The following is a 17,085-nucleotide window of genomic DNA, read 5'->3' on the forward strand; positions in this document are numbered from 1 at the left end:
AATAAGCTGCTTTTGAATTATAAATAAAAACAAGTCTTTGGAGCAGCTAAACAGTTCTAAATAGATTCTAGTTTGGTTTGAATAACATCAAATGATATTTGAACTTACGTAACTGTAGGTTATAGATACAGTTTATACATATTATCTACTGGTTTCACTTAATTTATGTCGAAGGTCATCTGAGGTCAGGCGGGAACAACACATGTTTCTAGACAAGATTGGGATTAACTTGAAGAGAAAGTTTAAATTTAAGGCACTCAGAACGATAGCGACACTTTTTTCCTAATCTCAACCGCAACTTTACCAGCCTCACCTGTTTTGAGTGTTACTGTATAGCCGTAACCTTCTGTGTGACCTTGACGCAAGCCAGAAAAAGAGTAAGAAGTTGAAATTACAAGTTAGTACATAGACTACATGTTACACAGAGATTACACTGTTGACAATATTCCTCTGATTAGTTTCTTTTATTGCTTCCGTTGACATTACAACATCAATACATATTAATAATTTCATGATACGATTCTACGATATGAACTTATGATATAGGAACAGATAAATGGGATGAATCGGTTGTAACTGTATCACAATGAGAGACAAGTTTCGCCTCAAAGGGAACAAGTGTGTTTGGTTGCAAAAATTATATTGTTAAAGCATACAGAAACACGGAAAAATACCAAGGACAATTACAAAATAAAGGAATAATTATTTCCCTGGAAATATCTAATATCATAAACAGATACTGCAACGCAATGATTTCGTCCATATTTATATGTAAGTCGGTGTTGTAGCTATGTACTTATATTCGATTTTGCGGGATGGGGCTTGTGTTATATTGTAAAATTGTATGGCTTCAAATTATCCAATTAGGTTAAAGAAAATACGACAAAAACTGAATTACAATGAAAACATCATGAATATTCATTAATCAGCAACCAGCACTATTAATAAGAAGAAGCAAAGTAACAATACAAGAAGAATGAAAGATATGTATGGAGAGCCGATCATCGCATTTAAGGTTAATGTTAAATATACAGAACATTATCTTCGTTACTGTCATGTTAAAATCTCACTATAATACGTCAACGTCACGTGTTCCTATTGTCTTCGGGAATCTTCATTAGAGATCATAATAATGGAACAAAGAACTGGATTAAAAAACAATACATGTCATTGTTATTAATTAATTTCTAAGACAATGTTTTAGTATGACTTTGAGTAGCACAATCAATGGTATAACGGTAGACAGCCAGTCTTTGTTATTATGATAACAACTAAATATATTCTTCTAATATTCACTGCATTACGCTTGAGTAATATCAAAGATTGATTCATAATATAGGAATTGAAGGCACGAAAGAAAGCAACTAAATCTTGGAAGAAAGTAAAATTAATAAATGGTTGAAGTAGAATGAAATCTAACAATGACTAAATATAACAATAATAACAGCATGTATTAAATGTAGTCTTAGAATTGTTAAAAATCGAAGCAAAATATCTGAATATGAAGATATAAAGATCTGAAGTAAAATGAAACCTGTAGAATCATTTATAAGGCGGATTAAAATAACAAAGAACTTGTCCTAAAATGCATTAGAATTGAAAATAAAAGTTGGGCCCTGCCAGCCCAAAAATGGGCCTGGAATTATTGGGGTCCAAATGGCCTAAATGTACCAGCTATTAACCAACAACTGTTTACCAAGTTTGGCTACAACCCGACTTGCGATGCGGTGTTGATGCAGGGGAGAGTAAATGTGGGCTCAGATGGTCCCAAAATATTGGGACCCAAATATTAGGGGCCCAAAGAAGTTGCCCCAAAATGCATTTTAGTTGAAAATAAAATGTGTTCCCACCAGCTCAAAAATGGGTCCGGAATTTTGGAGGGCCCAATTATTAACCAGCAGCTGTATACCAAGTTCGAATACAATCCGACTACGGGTTGCGGAGTTATCAGTTGCAATGTAAAACGTTTTACGTTTGACACCATAACCTTACTAATATTCATAAGGTCAGCGCTACAAAAATTGGGCACACCTTCCTACTATAATACATCTACATAACAAGTATGGCAAATATGCATCACTCCGTTGTTGAGTTATCGCGGACTCAAGCAATTGTCACAGACGAACACTTACAGGCACACGCCATCGACCCCACATACATTCCTTTTGCATTCGATAAGGAATCAACATTTGTATGCAATAAACTAAATATTTTGCGATCAGTGTGCAACTAAGACACCACACCTGTTTGCTTCAAGTTCACTTTTGGTACTAACTGTTACAATTTCAGCTATATCGATATCTCCAAAACGCAGTGTAGGAATTGGATACACATTTCACCAAGTTGCTAAGTATGTGTTTCTCTTAATGAGGTCAAATGTAAATTTTCCTCTACAGTTTTTAAGATTATCGACGTTACAGGCTCTTTTGAGTCAAAGTATAACCAACACTTCAACAGACAGTTTTCAAAATGTAGCAAAAATTTAAAGTAGGCAAATGAAAAATAAAAATATGAAATCCATTAAAAACCCTAAAAGTAATGGGAACCTGTCTATGTAATTAATTTCTTTCATAATGTTATAAATCATGTATCGACGTCATATCCTCATACGAGGAGAGATACTTTTTAAGAAAAAGTCACCCAGGAAAGAACCTGGGCACGAAAACAAAACTACCAAACGACTGATCCGCTCACAGCCCCAGTCCCCTTGCATCGGGACTGTGACTGTGTGATCATCGTCGGGTGTGCATCACCATTCCCCTCGAAAGGGAACAGCTACTACACATGATCTTAGCCAAAAGGCTCTCCTCATACGAGGAGAGATTGAACTAATTGCGCATGATCAAAGCATTTTAAGCGTTCATATATTATTCTTCGTACGCTGATGGGATCAGTTAATACATGAAATAGAATATGCCGTAAAATTGTTGATAATAAATAAAATTATTAAAATGATGATTTTCATAAATCATAAATCAATAAAAGCAGTTATAAAGTTAAGTTTAAAATAATAATTGAAGAATGAAATGAAAAATATTGACTTATACCTAATATACTGAATATACACTAGTTATTTGAAATCATATAATATGACATAACAATGACGTCATCTTATTGTCTTCATGTTAAGAACGATAAAACATAGGAACAGAAAGAAATGAAGAAATGCTGACTAAGAACAAACATATCATAGATATTAATTAATATCACCTCTAAATTCTTGTAGTTCGCTTTTAATAAAACAATGGTATTGTAGATAACCGATTAATTACAATTAGTCTAAGCATTGACACAATTAACGTGGCTCTACTCGTGTTAGATTTAAGATATTACGTAACCCATACGTCACAGTTTAAATCCAAATGTAGTAAAATGAAGAATAAAGAAATGACATTAAAGTTAAATCACGCACTCCTAGTTACCGAGTGTATGTGGATACAGTATGTACAGATTAAAACAAAGCATTTCACACATGCCTGCTTAAAAATAGTTTAGAAATATTAACAGAATTAGGCGTTTAGTTAATGTTCTGAGTAGTAAAGTGTTAGTCGGGGTGCGGGGGGGGGGTGGAGGAGATAGGGGACTGGTATTGGGATGAGTCATAACATTACATACAATTATACCCTGCACACGAGGAGTGTATGGAGGCTGAGAGCAGGTCACCAGCAATACTTGACCAAGGACACACAAGTAGATGAACAAACGTCCTTTCTCTTCATTTACGCAAGTAACGACGACTTAGTTACATATTAGGAAACATAAAAAAAAAGAAAAAAAATACTGCACATTACCGTTTAATTCCCATTCTACAAATTAGCGTTATGTTCGTGATGCAAATAGCTACTGTAACATCTACTTGGTTACCAATGTCGTGATTTATGGTTTCGTCATCTAACCCCTCCAACACCCCACCCCTACCCCGCCCCTCCACATACACAAAGAGTAAGATAGGGATTGCTCTTATTCCCTCTCTCACATCCAAGAGATAAATAGTCTCCTAAACTGATGACGAAGTGGGTGATGGGTGACGTCATTATTAGTTTATTTTGCTCGTAGCAAATTTGACTTTTGGCCCAAAGAGCAAATGAATTAAGAGGTAGAAGAGAAATCATTTGTGGACAGTAAAGTTACTAATAAAAGGTAAGAAATGACTTGTTGGACACTTTACAATAAAATCCTAAGTAGCCTGTATGATCATGTAAGATATCGAATCATTATTTGGAGTTCTGTGTAGTATTTGGAGTTATTAACAGTTAAAAAAGTTAACCTAACCTCTTGATAGGATGGAGAAAGAATCCACTAGGCTACCTATCCCCTTCTCCGAAGAAAAAGAAAACAAAACGCAAGCATTACATTTAAGTTATGGATACCACCTGTGGTTAAACCCGCCTAATAGGTGGGTAATATATTTTAATGAATAGTGGACGCGTTGCTGATAATTACTCACTCTCTGTAACATGTACTAATCTGTTATCGTTTTGTTTTAAATTTCATCGAGTTAAATACAAGAGACACAAATAGTAAATGTGTTGGTTGTCAATTCTTCAACTTGGTTATTAGTGACGTCACCATACTATTTCAGTTGGTGGTAAAGATGAGGTCGCTGTCTCTCAATGGAAGATAGTGTGCAGTCACCACAAATTCTAACAGCATATACATCAGATTCAGAAATGGTCAAAACTAGATAACATTTAGTTCCCATCAGAAAACCCCTCTATAGTCCCCCGAACGACAGCAATGTGACTAACAAAACCTATCAATTACATATGTACACTTTAGCGCAAAAAACTAAGTAATTAAATCTATAGCATATTAAAGGATGACTTTAATCACAACATTAATGTTGTTATGTTGTAGACCACTGGCTTTCAGTCTAGGCTGCTTTACTATAACACTTTGTTTAATTTTGAGACATGTTACTTTAAACAGCTAAGTTAATCAGTAAAGGTAAATGACTATATAATATAATATAATACGGAGACAGTTATTTCAGTTCCTCAAATAGAACACAAAGCTCTACGTAGTAAACAATTTATACGGACAAAGGGTGTGAAATTCGTCGACATTTTCTCTGCTTTGAATATGAAGTAAAAATTTGTATTACCTTTGTTGATTAACATTAATATTGATGAAACAATAGCATAACATTGATATTAAGGCCTGCACTGAGAAGCCTACGTCATCCGAATATTAACTTTAAAGGGGTATTTCAGCATATTTTAAAGGTGAATATCTAACAAAACCAGAACATTTGTAGACAAAATTATTTACATGACTTTTATTCATTGACTTTAAAGTTAAGACTAACATTCTGCTGAAAGTCATCCTTTAAAACACAATTACCTTCAAATTTCACTTTTTGGTTTTATTAAGAGTTATCAGTATTATTGTAAAAACTAATCTCAATACAAGATTCATCCACACTGACTGTAAAAGTTACAGTGTTCATCAAGTTAACCTTTAATGAAGACAGAAATATTACCACGTCACAATCATACTAGACTAGTTGCATGTGTATTATACTGGAGCTCTATATGGAACTGTTTGTATTATTTGGGAGATATTAAAAGTTTACAACCTAAACTCTTATCAGATCCTTTCTCATTGAAATTACTGCCATCAATTTGAGAATAGAGTGAATGACTTCACAGTCCTGCTGATGATGGGCGATGTCAGATGATCATGCATCTAGCTCTAAGCTGTAATATAAAGATAAAATGATATTTATTAGGTCACATTGTTATCATAATAAATGGGTCAAGGAAATACTTATTCGTAGAAAAATGGAGAAGTAATACCTGCATATAACCCCTCCCAACCCCCCCCCCCCCCTCCCCGGAAAAAAAAAGCGCCACGAGCCAACAAGTCATTAAACCAGCCAGCTAAACAAAACACCGCGACACGTGATACAAGCAACCGACCGGTATGACCATGCCCTCTTTGGTCATATAATCAATGGGGCGCCCTCTCCAATGCCGTTGTTGTCCTCGTAGGTAGGTCTACACATGAATTGCATATTAACATTCTACTAAACTTACACGAAGGAATTCATCGCTTCTGTTAGTATACTGTACTCCCCTAGTTATTTGTTTTATGCAAAAGGAGATAATTTGTTACACAAGACGAATTTGGAGGAAACAAGATAATGCTTTTTAACATATTTATGTTTTAGAAGACAGTATCGTGACCCGCTGACCTTGACAGTATATTGTGACCTAGCTGACCTCGACATCCTTGTTAATCTGTATTTCATTCCTCCTTTTCCTGATCATTTAATTATTCCATGTTACGTCCCTAACTATGTCACAGATGCCAAACAGGTGACGAGCAATGACCTTGCTCAGATTTAACTCTCTTCTTTTCCAGTGTAATCTATTATTTTCTGTGTTTCGTCAATGGAGTGACGTCTCATATCACACATAGTTGTTTTTTATTACACTTTAATATGTTTACTGTCAGTTTTGGGACGGTGGGCAGTTTTTGTCTCTGTTAGTATTAAAGGAAGACTAACGATAATCACTCTTTTTGATCCGATAATACTAATAATATAATGTGGAAGGGTGGAATTATACTAACCGTTATCATAACCGTATAAGTGATAACACACATGTTAGCAGATAAATAAATGTATCTCTTTCAAGTTATGGCCTTCAGGTCTTACGCCTCAGCAGCGGAAGGTACCTTGAGTATCCAAAAGTATTGCAACAATGAACATATACTTTTGTTTCGGTTAATGGAAGGAGCTTATATCACTCGTTTTTATATATTTAATCAGGGATCAGCTTGGTGAACACACAATATTTGAAATTGAAATTGAAAGAAGCAGACACAATCCTTTTTAACAAATACAATGTTAAATAATAAGGTAGAGAGTATTCAGCTGTATTGACTTACAGTTTCATGGACCTTTCCTGGTCAAATTTCTCCAAGCTCGACTGGTACCTCTCCTCATCGAATCCCTAAACAAGAGGGAAAATATGAGTAATAAATAAGTATAAGATAACAATGCAGTATAGTTAAATGTTGTAAATATTCATCAGAATCAGCCATGTAAAAGTGTTATCTAAGAGATAATCCATTAAAAGAAGTTTATACTGACCTTGTTTTCCAGTATATGATTTTACCAATCATTGCAGGGGATTTCCCACTAGAACATCCTGTGTATTTTTTTAGTTCTGAACGTGATTACAATGTGCAACTGGAGGCTTAATCCATGAAACCTCGGTCACTAATACCACGGAATTGGAAAGAATAGTTTGTGCAGGTTGAATTTTTAATAAATCTTAATTGTATACTTGAAATTTTGAAAATATGTATCATAGATAGCAAAACTGAGGGTATATGTGAACAAAGATTGATTCATTGCCATTTTCCACTTTTATGTCTGTGTGCATAACTCAAAGGATCTAATCCTCTCCCAATCTATAAAAGTGATTTCTGTGTAAAATAGGATTACTGTACAAGAATCAGTTCACTTATCTCCCACCCCAACCTCTTCACTGCTATGCTGCACTGCGTATGTTCTCACGGTGTAGAAGCACTCTTAAAAGCCCTGGTCTGGGGCATTGTTGGGCTCGGGGACATACTGTCTATATACGAAGTCGTGAATCCCCCAAAATGTGACTATTAAATTGTTAATGTACCTCCAGAACCCCAATGCGAAAATGAATACACAATTATTCTGATTGAATGTCACAGTTCCAAAATTTTAATCACGATCATAATACACTCACATCCCCATTCCAGCAGCATCCGGGCATCTGTGGTTACCATAGCGCCAATATCGTGAAACCTGTTAGTTTGCAGGTACTAGGCCTATAGTAACAGTAAGGCTTGAGCTCGACTTCGTCTAGCTTGATTTTTATTTGACAGAAATTGGTGAAACTGAATGAAAGACCACGATTTTTGTTATTTTTAGTCAAGAGAACCGATTACTAATATTCATGTTTATATCTTACACAATATGTTTGGCCGAAGAGGATCAAACTCAAAACCATGGAAAACAGGAAATTGAAAGCCAGATTCCTTTCTTATAAGAGTTGGATAATTTCTGACACATGTGTGAGGTTTATCAACAGAAAAGTACAGCCAGCTAGCTGGCTAGTGGCAGCGCCTACCACGAACTTAACTTAGGCATTTAGCTGATGTGTATGTTGTAAGAAAATGTATGACGTGATCCCTCAGATGCACGTGATCCCTCAGACGTTAAATATTTATTTTGTGTAAAAGGCGGTGTTGAAGGCTGACATTTTTAAGGCGATATTCCAATTTTGTGTGAGTGAGTTGTTGGATTGCAAAGCTCCATGACATCTGACTAAAGGTTGTAGTACTTAAAAGTCTATCCGTTTCTTAGTTAAGCATTTCTTTGACTGTGTGTGGGGAAGGAAGATTATTTAGGGCGCATCTAATCTTGACATTGAGAACAGTGCTATTATCATTACGAGGTATAAACTTGTAACTGGCAGATCTTAATTCCCTGTTCCATACGTCAATTAAAAATATTTTCCCCTCTGATGAGAAACAAAGTCTAATACTCTTTTGACTTATTTCTTTGCGCCACATTAAACTAATACTTCCTTGTATGCTTTTAAATTACCGTTAACAATTAACAGGAAAATAAATCTATGTCTATATTACCTCTTCTCCTGGTAGATTACCACATTCGTCACAGGCCTGAAAGGAAGAATGAGGTTAAAACCATGAGATTTTGAAATTGATTTTTAGGAAAATATAATATGGCGAAGCAAAACATATATAAGTTAGAATGATATATCTTCACAAATATCACAGTAAATTATTCCTGGCAGGTAAACACACATCTGCATTGAACACACTAAAGTCAATATAGGAGACAGACTCGTCACTGTAAGAAGCACGGACTCAATAACATGAATATAAACATCAGCTTAATTGGGAGAACAATATTAGGTTTAATCCCGTCATCAAACACTGAGTGATGTCATCGAACACTGAATGACGTCATCAAACACTGAGTGACGCCATCGAACACTGAGTGACGCCATCAAACACTGAGTGACGTCATAACGGTGCATCTTTTCACCGAGATGATCAGATGGATACAATGGACGACAGAGAAGATCACGAGTAGGGAAAAGAGGGCAGTATTCAAAGCTATAGGACGCAGAACATCGATGGATCGTTGGATCGATGTAATGGCCAAAATAAAGCAAAATCTTGGTTAGCCCATATCATATGATATTGGTCCCCTCCCCCCCTTCCCAATCGTCTTCGTCTTAGATGGGATGTTTTTATTGTATTGTTGATCGTGTAGAGATATCCATGAAAGTTTTGGAAATGTAGTTGTTTGTTGAACATTTAAAATAAGAGAATAAGAGACACAAGGGAGATTAAATAGACTAGTGTAGATCTGTTAAAATTGAAAAAAATCATGAAATATAAAAACACCTGCATAGATTTTCTTTTTTTCTAAATTTACCCTGTGTTTGTATATTTTTTGTAAGTTTTTACATGCACACTTAATCAGTTTTGCGATAGTTGTCTCTCTCTGTCCAACTTAGGCTGGGAAACTTAAAACCAGGAAACGACGGTCTGTAAAGTTATGAATGACTAGAGTATGTTTATTTAACCCATACTCGCTTTGTGTCTATTATACTGGTATAGGCAGAAACCGTGTGAGCTCGTCACACCTATGTCAAGTATTAGCTATTCTCGGACTTGGCTTGGGTTGCTCATATACTCTATAGAACGCTGTTCGGACTCGAGAGTACCATACTTGTACCAAGTGGTCTCGGACTCGGCTCGGAATTAGGACGTAAGTGGACTCAACTATTGGTAAATAATGTTAAATTGCAAAAAATCAACGACATTACCAGGTACAATTTATTGTTGTTTAATGCACCCCTTTTGTACCATATATCTCGTCACAAGGGTTTCTGATGAATGCGTTGTATTGAAAGAAACATACATCCTGGAGAAATACCTCTAGGTAAGTTGTCTTTCCATCTTTGATATGTTCATTTAGATATTACACATCAAACCAGAGAAAGTATGCTAAACGATAGGCAGTTACATATATTTTTATATGACCGTTTGTCCTTAATAAGACGGTTTAAGTTTACTGAATCAGAATAATGTCATAACGTGCGACGTCTGATTACATTAATTAGACTTCATTAATGTGCACAAATATATCTAAAACATTAATGCTTGTATAAAGTTTTGTTTCATGTTAAATGAACAATAATGAACAATAACGAATATGTCTGCTTTAGGAATACATGAATATGGTTCCATATCAGATGAAAGGGTGTTGAAAGAGAGGAGTAGGGCCCTTTTATAATCAAATATGGAAAGTGGTTTTCTAGCACCAACAGAAAGTTCAACAAAACAGAAAGTTTAGGATCATGATAAAACGGTGAGGAAAACTTCGTAATATCGTCACCTGCAGGGGTTTCTAACGTATACTGTGCCCATTTCAAGAGTGTTACCGTCATAATAATGTCTCATAGCTCACTGTGAGAATCCAGAACCTTTCCACAAGTAATTATAACATGACGCATTGTCTCATTTTCTTGTAACCAAAAATGGACACAAGTCATGCTTTAAAATATTAATATTCTTGAGATAGCAATACGTGGATAAGATTGTTTAAGATAATTTATCAGCTAGCCATATACTGTAGTTAGCGCTATATATTAGTGTACAGTGCTTCGCAGCATCTACAATGTACAAAACAATTCGGACTGTCTCTAACCGCCGCCTCCCCATCTCTATTCCACCGAACCATTAATATAACCCCCTGAACTACAAGTTTGTGTGCAAGGAAATGTAATAATTATCAGTGACTTGTTATTAAAATACTTCAGTTAGAATGATAATTTCTTCTTTCATCGTATATTTATTCTTGTAAATTCCGTGACGTCACGCTACTTTCTCCAGGCTGTATTGTCTCCTTCACCTGATGTTAATTTACTCGTACCTCTAGTACGTGACGACTGCTGCAAGTTATGAACATTTCTACACAAAAATTACAGAATGAAACAAGAACCTTTACAATATGTAGCAGATCCGTCTATAAGTAAATATGTAACAAGATATTTAGATAAAGGATGACATGTGTCTGTGTGTGCGTGTGCGTTTGTTTTCTAACTGACCGAGGACTTGAATCAAAGAATTCAGGTCCTCGGTTGTGATTTCTTAACAATGACCACGTCCTCGGAAGAATTCTATTGTATGGGGTATTGTTAACATTAGGGTACGTGAATTTGAACAATGGAAAATACAAGAGGGTCCTCGGTTGGAATGTAATACAAACATGCAAGATATCTATAAAAGATAATATCTGTCTGTGTGTATTTGCGTCAGGAGGGAGAGAAAGCCAAACGTTATGCACCCATCTTTAGAAACTGTTGGTAATCTAACCATATTTGCCTACTTCTGCTAACGCTGCGAGGAACGCATACAAATTTAAGAATTCATGCGCTCCTTAAAAACATAAGTTTCTACCAAATGTCCTTAGAATATATTGTTTGCTTATTTCATCGGTGATCATCGTTATCATTGCCCTGCATTATATATATGGTAAAGTTATACTTGGAAACCTACTGAAATGATTCAATGAAAAACAAAACTAACCGCTTTAATCTCAATCACAAATTAAGCCTTTGTTTTGTATTAATTTAATAACAATTATATTTACAGGAGCAATCTTGTGATTTTAACGGTTTGACAGAAGTATCGAATTTACATGAATGTGTGTCAGTATAGAGGTAAACGTTGATAGAGCTGACTTAGATTCATGGACTCTAGGAGCAAGGAAGACTGATTTTTTCCATTTCATTTGTTTATCACTGAGTATTTTCTATTGTTTCTAAATTTCAAGGAGAAGATTTTGATTTATTTTGATAATTAGAGACACACAGAGGTTACACTGGGGGACAGAATAACACTCAGCAATAATAAGGAAATTTCAGGAGCAGAATGATCTGGATGTTGTGAATACCCTTCCCCCACCCTTGCCCCCACTTCTTCTACACTTTTACATCACATCTAATGCTGTTTTAGATCAAGGAACTTCATAAACCAAATTTTTATATAACCAACCAAATCTATAAATAAATATATATATAAATATATATATATATATATATATATATATATATATATATATATATATATATATATATATATATATATATATATATATAGCTGAAAGAAAATGTAAGTAATCTCTTACCTGCCATTGGCAGTTCTGTAGATTTATGCGGCGATGACCTACCCCCTCGTCGCTTATCCAAACTGTTTTATAAAATGAAAGAGACTAATGTAAATTACAAGTGTAGCTTAAATCTTTCTTTGTCTGGAATTAAATCATAAACATCGTATTCACCGGATTTATGTTGTCTCTCGATGATAACCTCATATCAGCTGAGTAACCAATCTAGTTGATTCCTTAATTTTGATCTTTGAGGTTTACTTTCATTAACATCTCAGTAATATACATGATCAGTTTACAACTATTATCCTCTTAGTTATATACCAATCGGGTTAAAATTGTTATCATCTCATTAATATATCTGATCAGCTGTACACTAACCCTACATGAAACATTTGAAACAATTCAAATAGGAACGAATCTTGAACTCAATTAAGAAATCATATCATGATAGTGGAGTATTCGATGCTCAGATCAAGAACAATAATCCATGAGATGATTAACTGATCAGAGAACACCCGACATCAGTGACGTCAGTTCACAGATCCTGAAAGCCACTAATTGAAATATTGATCATAGAAAAAAATAGACACATTTGGAATTATTTTGTTGCGTTGAATTATTGAGTACGAGACTAGACAATTCATCGTCATAATCACGTGATCACATTTCCGATATCATGAGAGTATGTAGGTTGTGTAAACTGTGGTTTATATGACATGTTTCCAAGCACTTTCTTAGGGATGTTTGTTTACAACTGGATTATTATCAAATTCATCGATCTTTCTATTTGTACTTTATGGAGGATACAGATATGTATACTCTAACATCGTGTTATTATGACTTGACATGCACAATTATAACATGGAGCAATTACATTTTCCAAATTTCTAAGAACTTTCAAGAACCTACATTAAAGTATATTATTGACAGAAATTTTGATGGAGACAAAAAACACTTTCATGTAACCAAAATGAATGTAAGTTATCATATCATTATAAAATATGTTTAAGAAATAGTACTATTGGTAATGTTACTGTTCAGAATATTTCGAGTACGGTACATCTAGTACCAACAGTTCCGATACATGTTTGGTGTCTGTTTTGTTTTCGTTTATTTGTTAATACACTTTGCAGCAATTTCAGAGAAACAAACACTTCGTTGCAAAACGTAGAAAAAAGTTAAGTTAAACTTCACGGCTTCATTCTGCAATTCAATTTGAAAGAATGGTTTAAGCGGGGGTGTGGATGTGTTGATAGTCTATGTGTGTTTGTCGGGGGGGGGGGGGGGTAGTTGCCAGACTCCGGAGGGGACAGCATTACTTTAAAACCTTACACAAGCATTGTCGCAGTGTAATCAAGTTGCCCAAAGTGTGTGACACCACTACTTTCTAGAAAAGAGATTTAAAGCATCAGTTGATTCGATTACTAATCACACAAACGTCTCATAGGATAGTGATCTCGAAAGAGCGAAATGAAAGGAACATGACTTATCTCTTAAATCAACCAAGTTTAGCATTATTGTAAGTGTTGTTACATTTATATTATTCAGCTCGTTGTTTAGTATCTCAAGACTCTGTTTTGAGTGTCGTCTTCATATTAACTGGGAGGCATGTGTTGCTGATTCTTTACTCTACTGTATGTGAATCAACAACAATCAACATTACAAAAGATATTCACATAGTTGGTAAAGCCTTTACATAAATGTAAGAATTTGAAATGTATCCATTATGACTTCATTGTGACAATACCTTTCACATTTCTTGACTTCAAGGATGATGGAATGGATTCAACTGGAATAGTGTCTGGCAGATCGTACCACTGAAGCCTATGAAGAGAAGTAGAGTAATCATCGTGTAACATGTAGAAGACGTAGAGGAATGTCCTCCTAGTCAGGTTTATTGTTTACCAAATCAATGAAGGTAAACAAAGTAAACAACAAATAACAATGAAATAAATCACATCGTAATGCTCATTCTGATCAGAATTAATTGAAACCACAACTCTTGTGTTTCAACGATTCCACGGTAAAATAAATTAGAAAGAATATAATATTGTAGATAATAATGATGATAGTTGGAACTGCTGTATACATTAATTGTATGTGGTTGATATTGTGAAATGTATAGTCGTCCACATTATCAGAATTGGCTAAATTGTTTGTTTAACTTTACAATAAATTTAAAGTTGTTTAAACGTGTAGAAAAACAACATTGTACACAACAAACAGAGAAATGCAGGTTCCTTGGAACAACCGCATGCCATCTTCCGCTTGGATCACGTGAATTATATCGCATGTTATTTTCGGTAAATTTATTGACTTTATAGTTCGTCTTCGTGAGTCCAGAAATCTAGAAATAACAAATCTTAAAGCTGAAATATTGTTTCTTTTTATCTTAGAATAGTTTAAGAGATGCTGCAAGTTAAATTTTTCAACCTAATGGCGTGATGACAAACCTGCATAAAACTTGAAGAATGGAAGGGAGAGGGATAGGAGGGCCGAGGACATAGTAACATTCTTTACTGGTTGCAACTGGTCATCTCGGGTTTCAGTATAAAGTTAAACACAAAATGTAACTATCACATGAAAAATGCAGATATATCAAAGTTATTTGAGTATTTGTTCAATATCAACCCTCAATAATTTTATCACATTGCACGCATTGTTATTTCGTCATTGATCCAAATCCAATTTGCAAAATTATATTTTATGTAGAATTGATAAGAGTTTTCTTAACCATTACAATTTATGAAATGTTCGTGTTCAACTATGTTCTCAATGAAGAGATGCATGTGTCCAAAATATCCTACGGCCTTCATACCAAGGAGTTGTTACAACTTCCTGTTCATACTTATTAAGGACCACACTAACGAGATCCAAGTTGATTAGCAAAAGAAATTTTTAATGGAAGGTGGAGGCACACACTGAGGATGTGATACGCAAGAAACCACTAAACTGTCAAATTATCTGAAACCTCTCAAAATGAATACTCTGTGCATTCCTTTCCACAAATACAAGTATTTGAATGTTTTCAACAAACGTTTTCTTTATACCGGTACTTTTGAACTGCATATTTTATCATTATTATGATGATTGTGACGACAAATAGCAAAGTATCAGACATGAAGGCACTTGTTACAAAACAAAAGGGCACTTTTAATTACAAAGTTGGGAACATTTGTGGTAGCATATGCTTATTTGCTATGATTTTTATGATTGCTATGAGTTTGATGAAATACATAAACGCTGTTAAAGGAGAAATTCGTTATAATATTGCCCTCCCCTTCCAACATTGCGACTCATCAAACTAAGCAGTTTTTCAGTCTGTCTCAACAAGCCCAAATGCCGTGTCCTTAATACTAAAACCAGTAGGTATTCTATGAAAAGAATTTTTGACAGCGTTGCTAATGTTGTTCACTTCAAAATCTAAGAGAAGTATAACGTGCATATAAAAACCAATTGTCTTTAAGATTCCTTACTACAGCAAGTTGAGTTTATCGAGCATAAAATGAAATTATCTGGATAAACCGGTAACAGTACATAATATCCAATTAATATGTTCAAGTCTATCTCAGTATCATCCTACTTTATACCTATACATTGTATAGCTCTATGTAAAACACCACTCCGGAAAATGGAAGAAAATATTTAGGTTATGTACTTCGTATCTACTTAGCATAATAAACGTCTATTTATCGAACGACTGCAATATTTACTTTCATGTAAATGGTTTTTATTTACGATCGTCTGTTTTTTTTGTTTGAGAGAGGCGCTTTGAATCTTTTAGTAATATTTGAAATAAAGTAAGGGCCATAGCAGACACATACCAAAAACCATATTTTTAAAATGTATCTCACAAAAATTACCTTTTTGTATTTATTAACGCGCAACATTTAAGCCTAAATTGAGATGAGCCTAGAAGGGGAGGGTATGGGAAGAGGGAGCTCAATACAAGCCTTTGTTTGATATTATCAATGTTGTAAGTAGAAATTGATAACGCCATAGTTTGGATGACGGTAAAAATCCTTCCGAAACTTGTTCTGTTTTTCATTACAAATTTGTAAGGAGTTACACATATTTGTTACAATGTCCTGTATTTCGATGCGGAGGCCATGTAAAGGAGACAACCCGACGGTGATAATATTGATAGCTCATTGCATAATGTTAATGTTGGGAACTATATTTTAGATTGCAGATTTGATTGGATGCTATTAAGCTTTCTTTATTGTTTCTACTGAGCTCACACAATATTTTATACTCAAAGTAAATATTCAATATGGTTTTTAACCATCCTATTAGTATTGTTTAGCTCTTTGTTTGACACACATAATATTGTTCTCAATACGAACTTAATCCCTAACATTTGTTTTTCCGCTCATCAGTCTAACAAATTCTATAAAATTCAACAGTGAAACACATCATGCTAACGATCTATCAGTGTTCGTTTATGCAAGGCGTTTAATACCAAGTTTCCTTCGATTGAACCATGTGGGGATGCATTCAACAACCACAGCAATTTTGCTTATTTAAAGTAAAACTTACAATTAAGAATAACCAAATGTTAAGAAGGCAGGGTATGCAATAACAAGGCGTTTGACCTAATATAGATATGATGTTTGTAGGATTTCCCCTATAATGGCCGTTTCGTAGTCACTGCTGTACACCTACTGACCTACTTAATGTATCTTTCCATGGTTATTTTGACACGTTCACTGACAATATGTGAGGGGTACAATGGGCAGGTGGCTGGTTTACCTATTTCTATTCATTGGCTTTAACTGGCCCGATTCATCTAATATTATGCCAATAAGATATTTACAGGAGTTCCAGGTGTGTCTTTCTTACTATTGACTTGTTTTAGAACATAAATTGTTTAAGTCAGCCGTCTG

The 17,085-nt window shown here is 34.7% G+C and overlaps 1 protein-coding gene across 1 annotated transcript in view; it reads right to left on the reverse strand.

The window, feature by feature from the left end:
• Positions 1-449: 449 nt before the first annotated feature.
• The window catches only part of LOC139974434 (NLR family CARD domain-containing protein 4-like), a 34,330-nt gene continuing 17,694 nt past the window's right edge, over positions 450-17,085 (reverse strand). The window contains exons 5-9 of the mRNA XM_071981588.1: positions 13,947-14,023; positions 12,218-12,279; positions 8,638-8,673; positions 6,895-6,959; positions 450-5,699 (exon numbers count right to left, since the gene is read on the reverse strand). Of these exons, the coding sequence (XP_071837689.1) occupies positions 5,681-5,699; positions 6,895-6,959; positions 8,638-8,673; positions 12,218-12,279; positions 13,947-14,023 (259 nt within the window). The 3' untranslated portion in view covers positions 450-5,680. The remainder of the gene's footprint in view (positions 5,700-6,894; positions 6,960-8,637; positions 8,674-12,217; positions 12,280-13,946; positions 14,024-17,085) is intronic.

Source organism: Apostichopus japonicus, chromosome 9 (assembly GCF_037975245.1).
Source record: "Apostichopus japonicus isolate 1M-3 chromosome 9, ASM3797524v1, whole genome shotgun sequence".
Classification (NCBI taxonomy): domain Eukaryota; kingdom Metazoa; phylum Echinodermata; class Holothuroidea; order Aspidochirotida; family Stichopodidae; genus Apostichopus; species Apostichopus japonicus.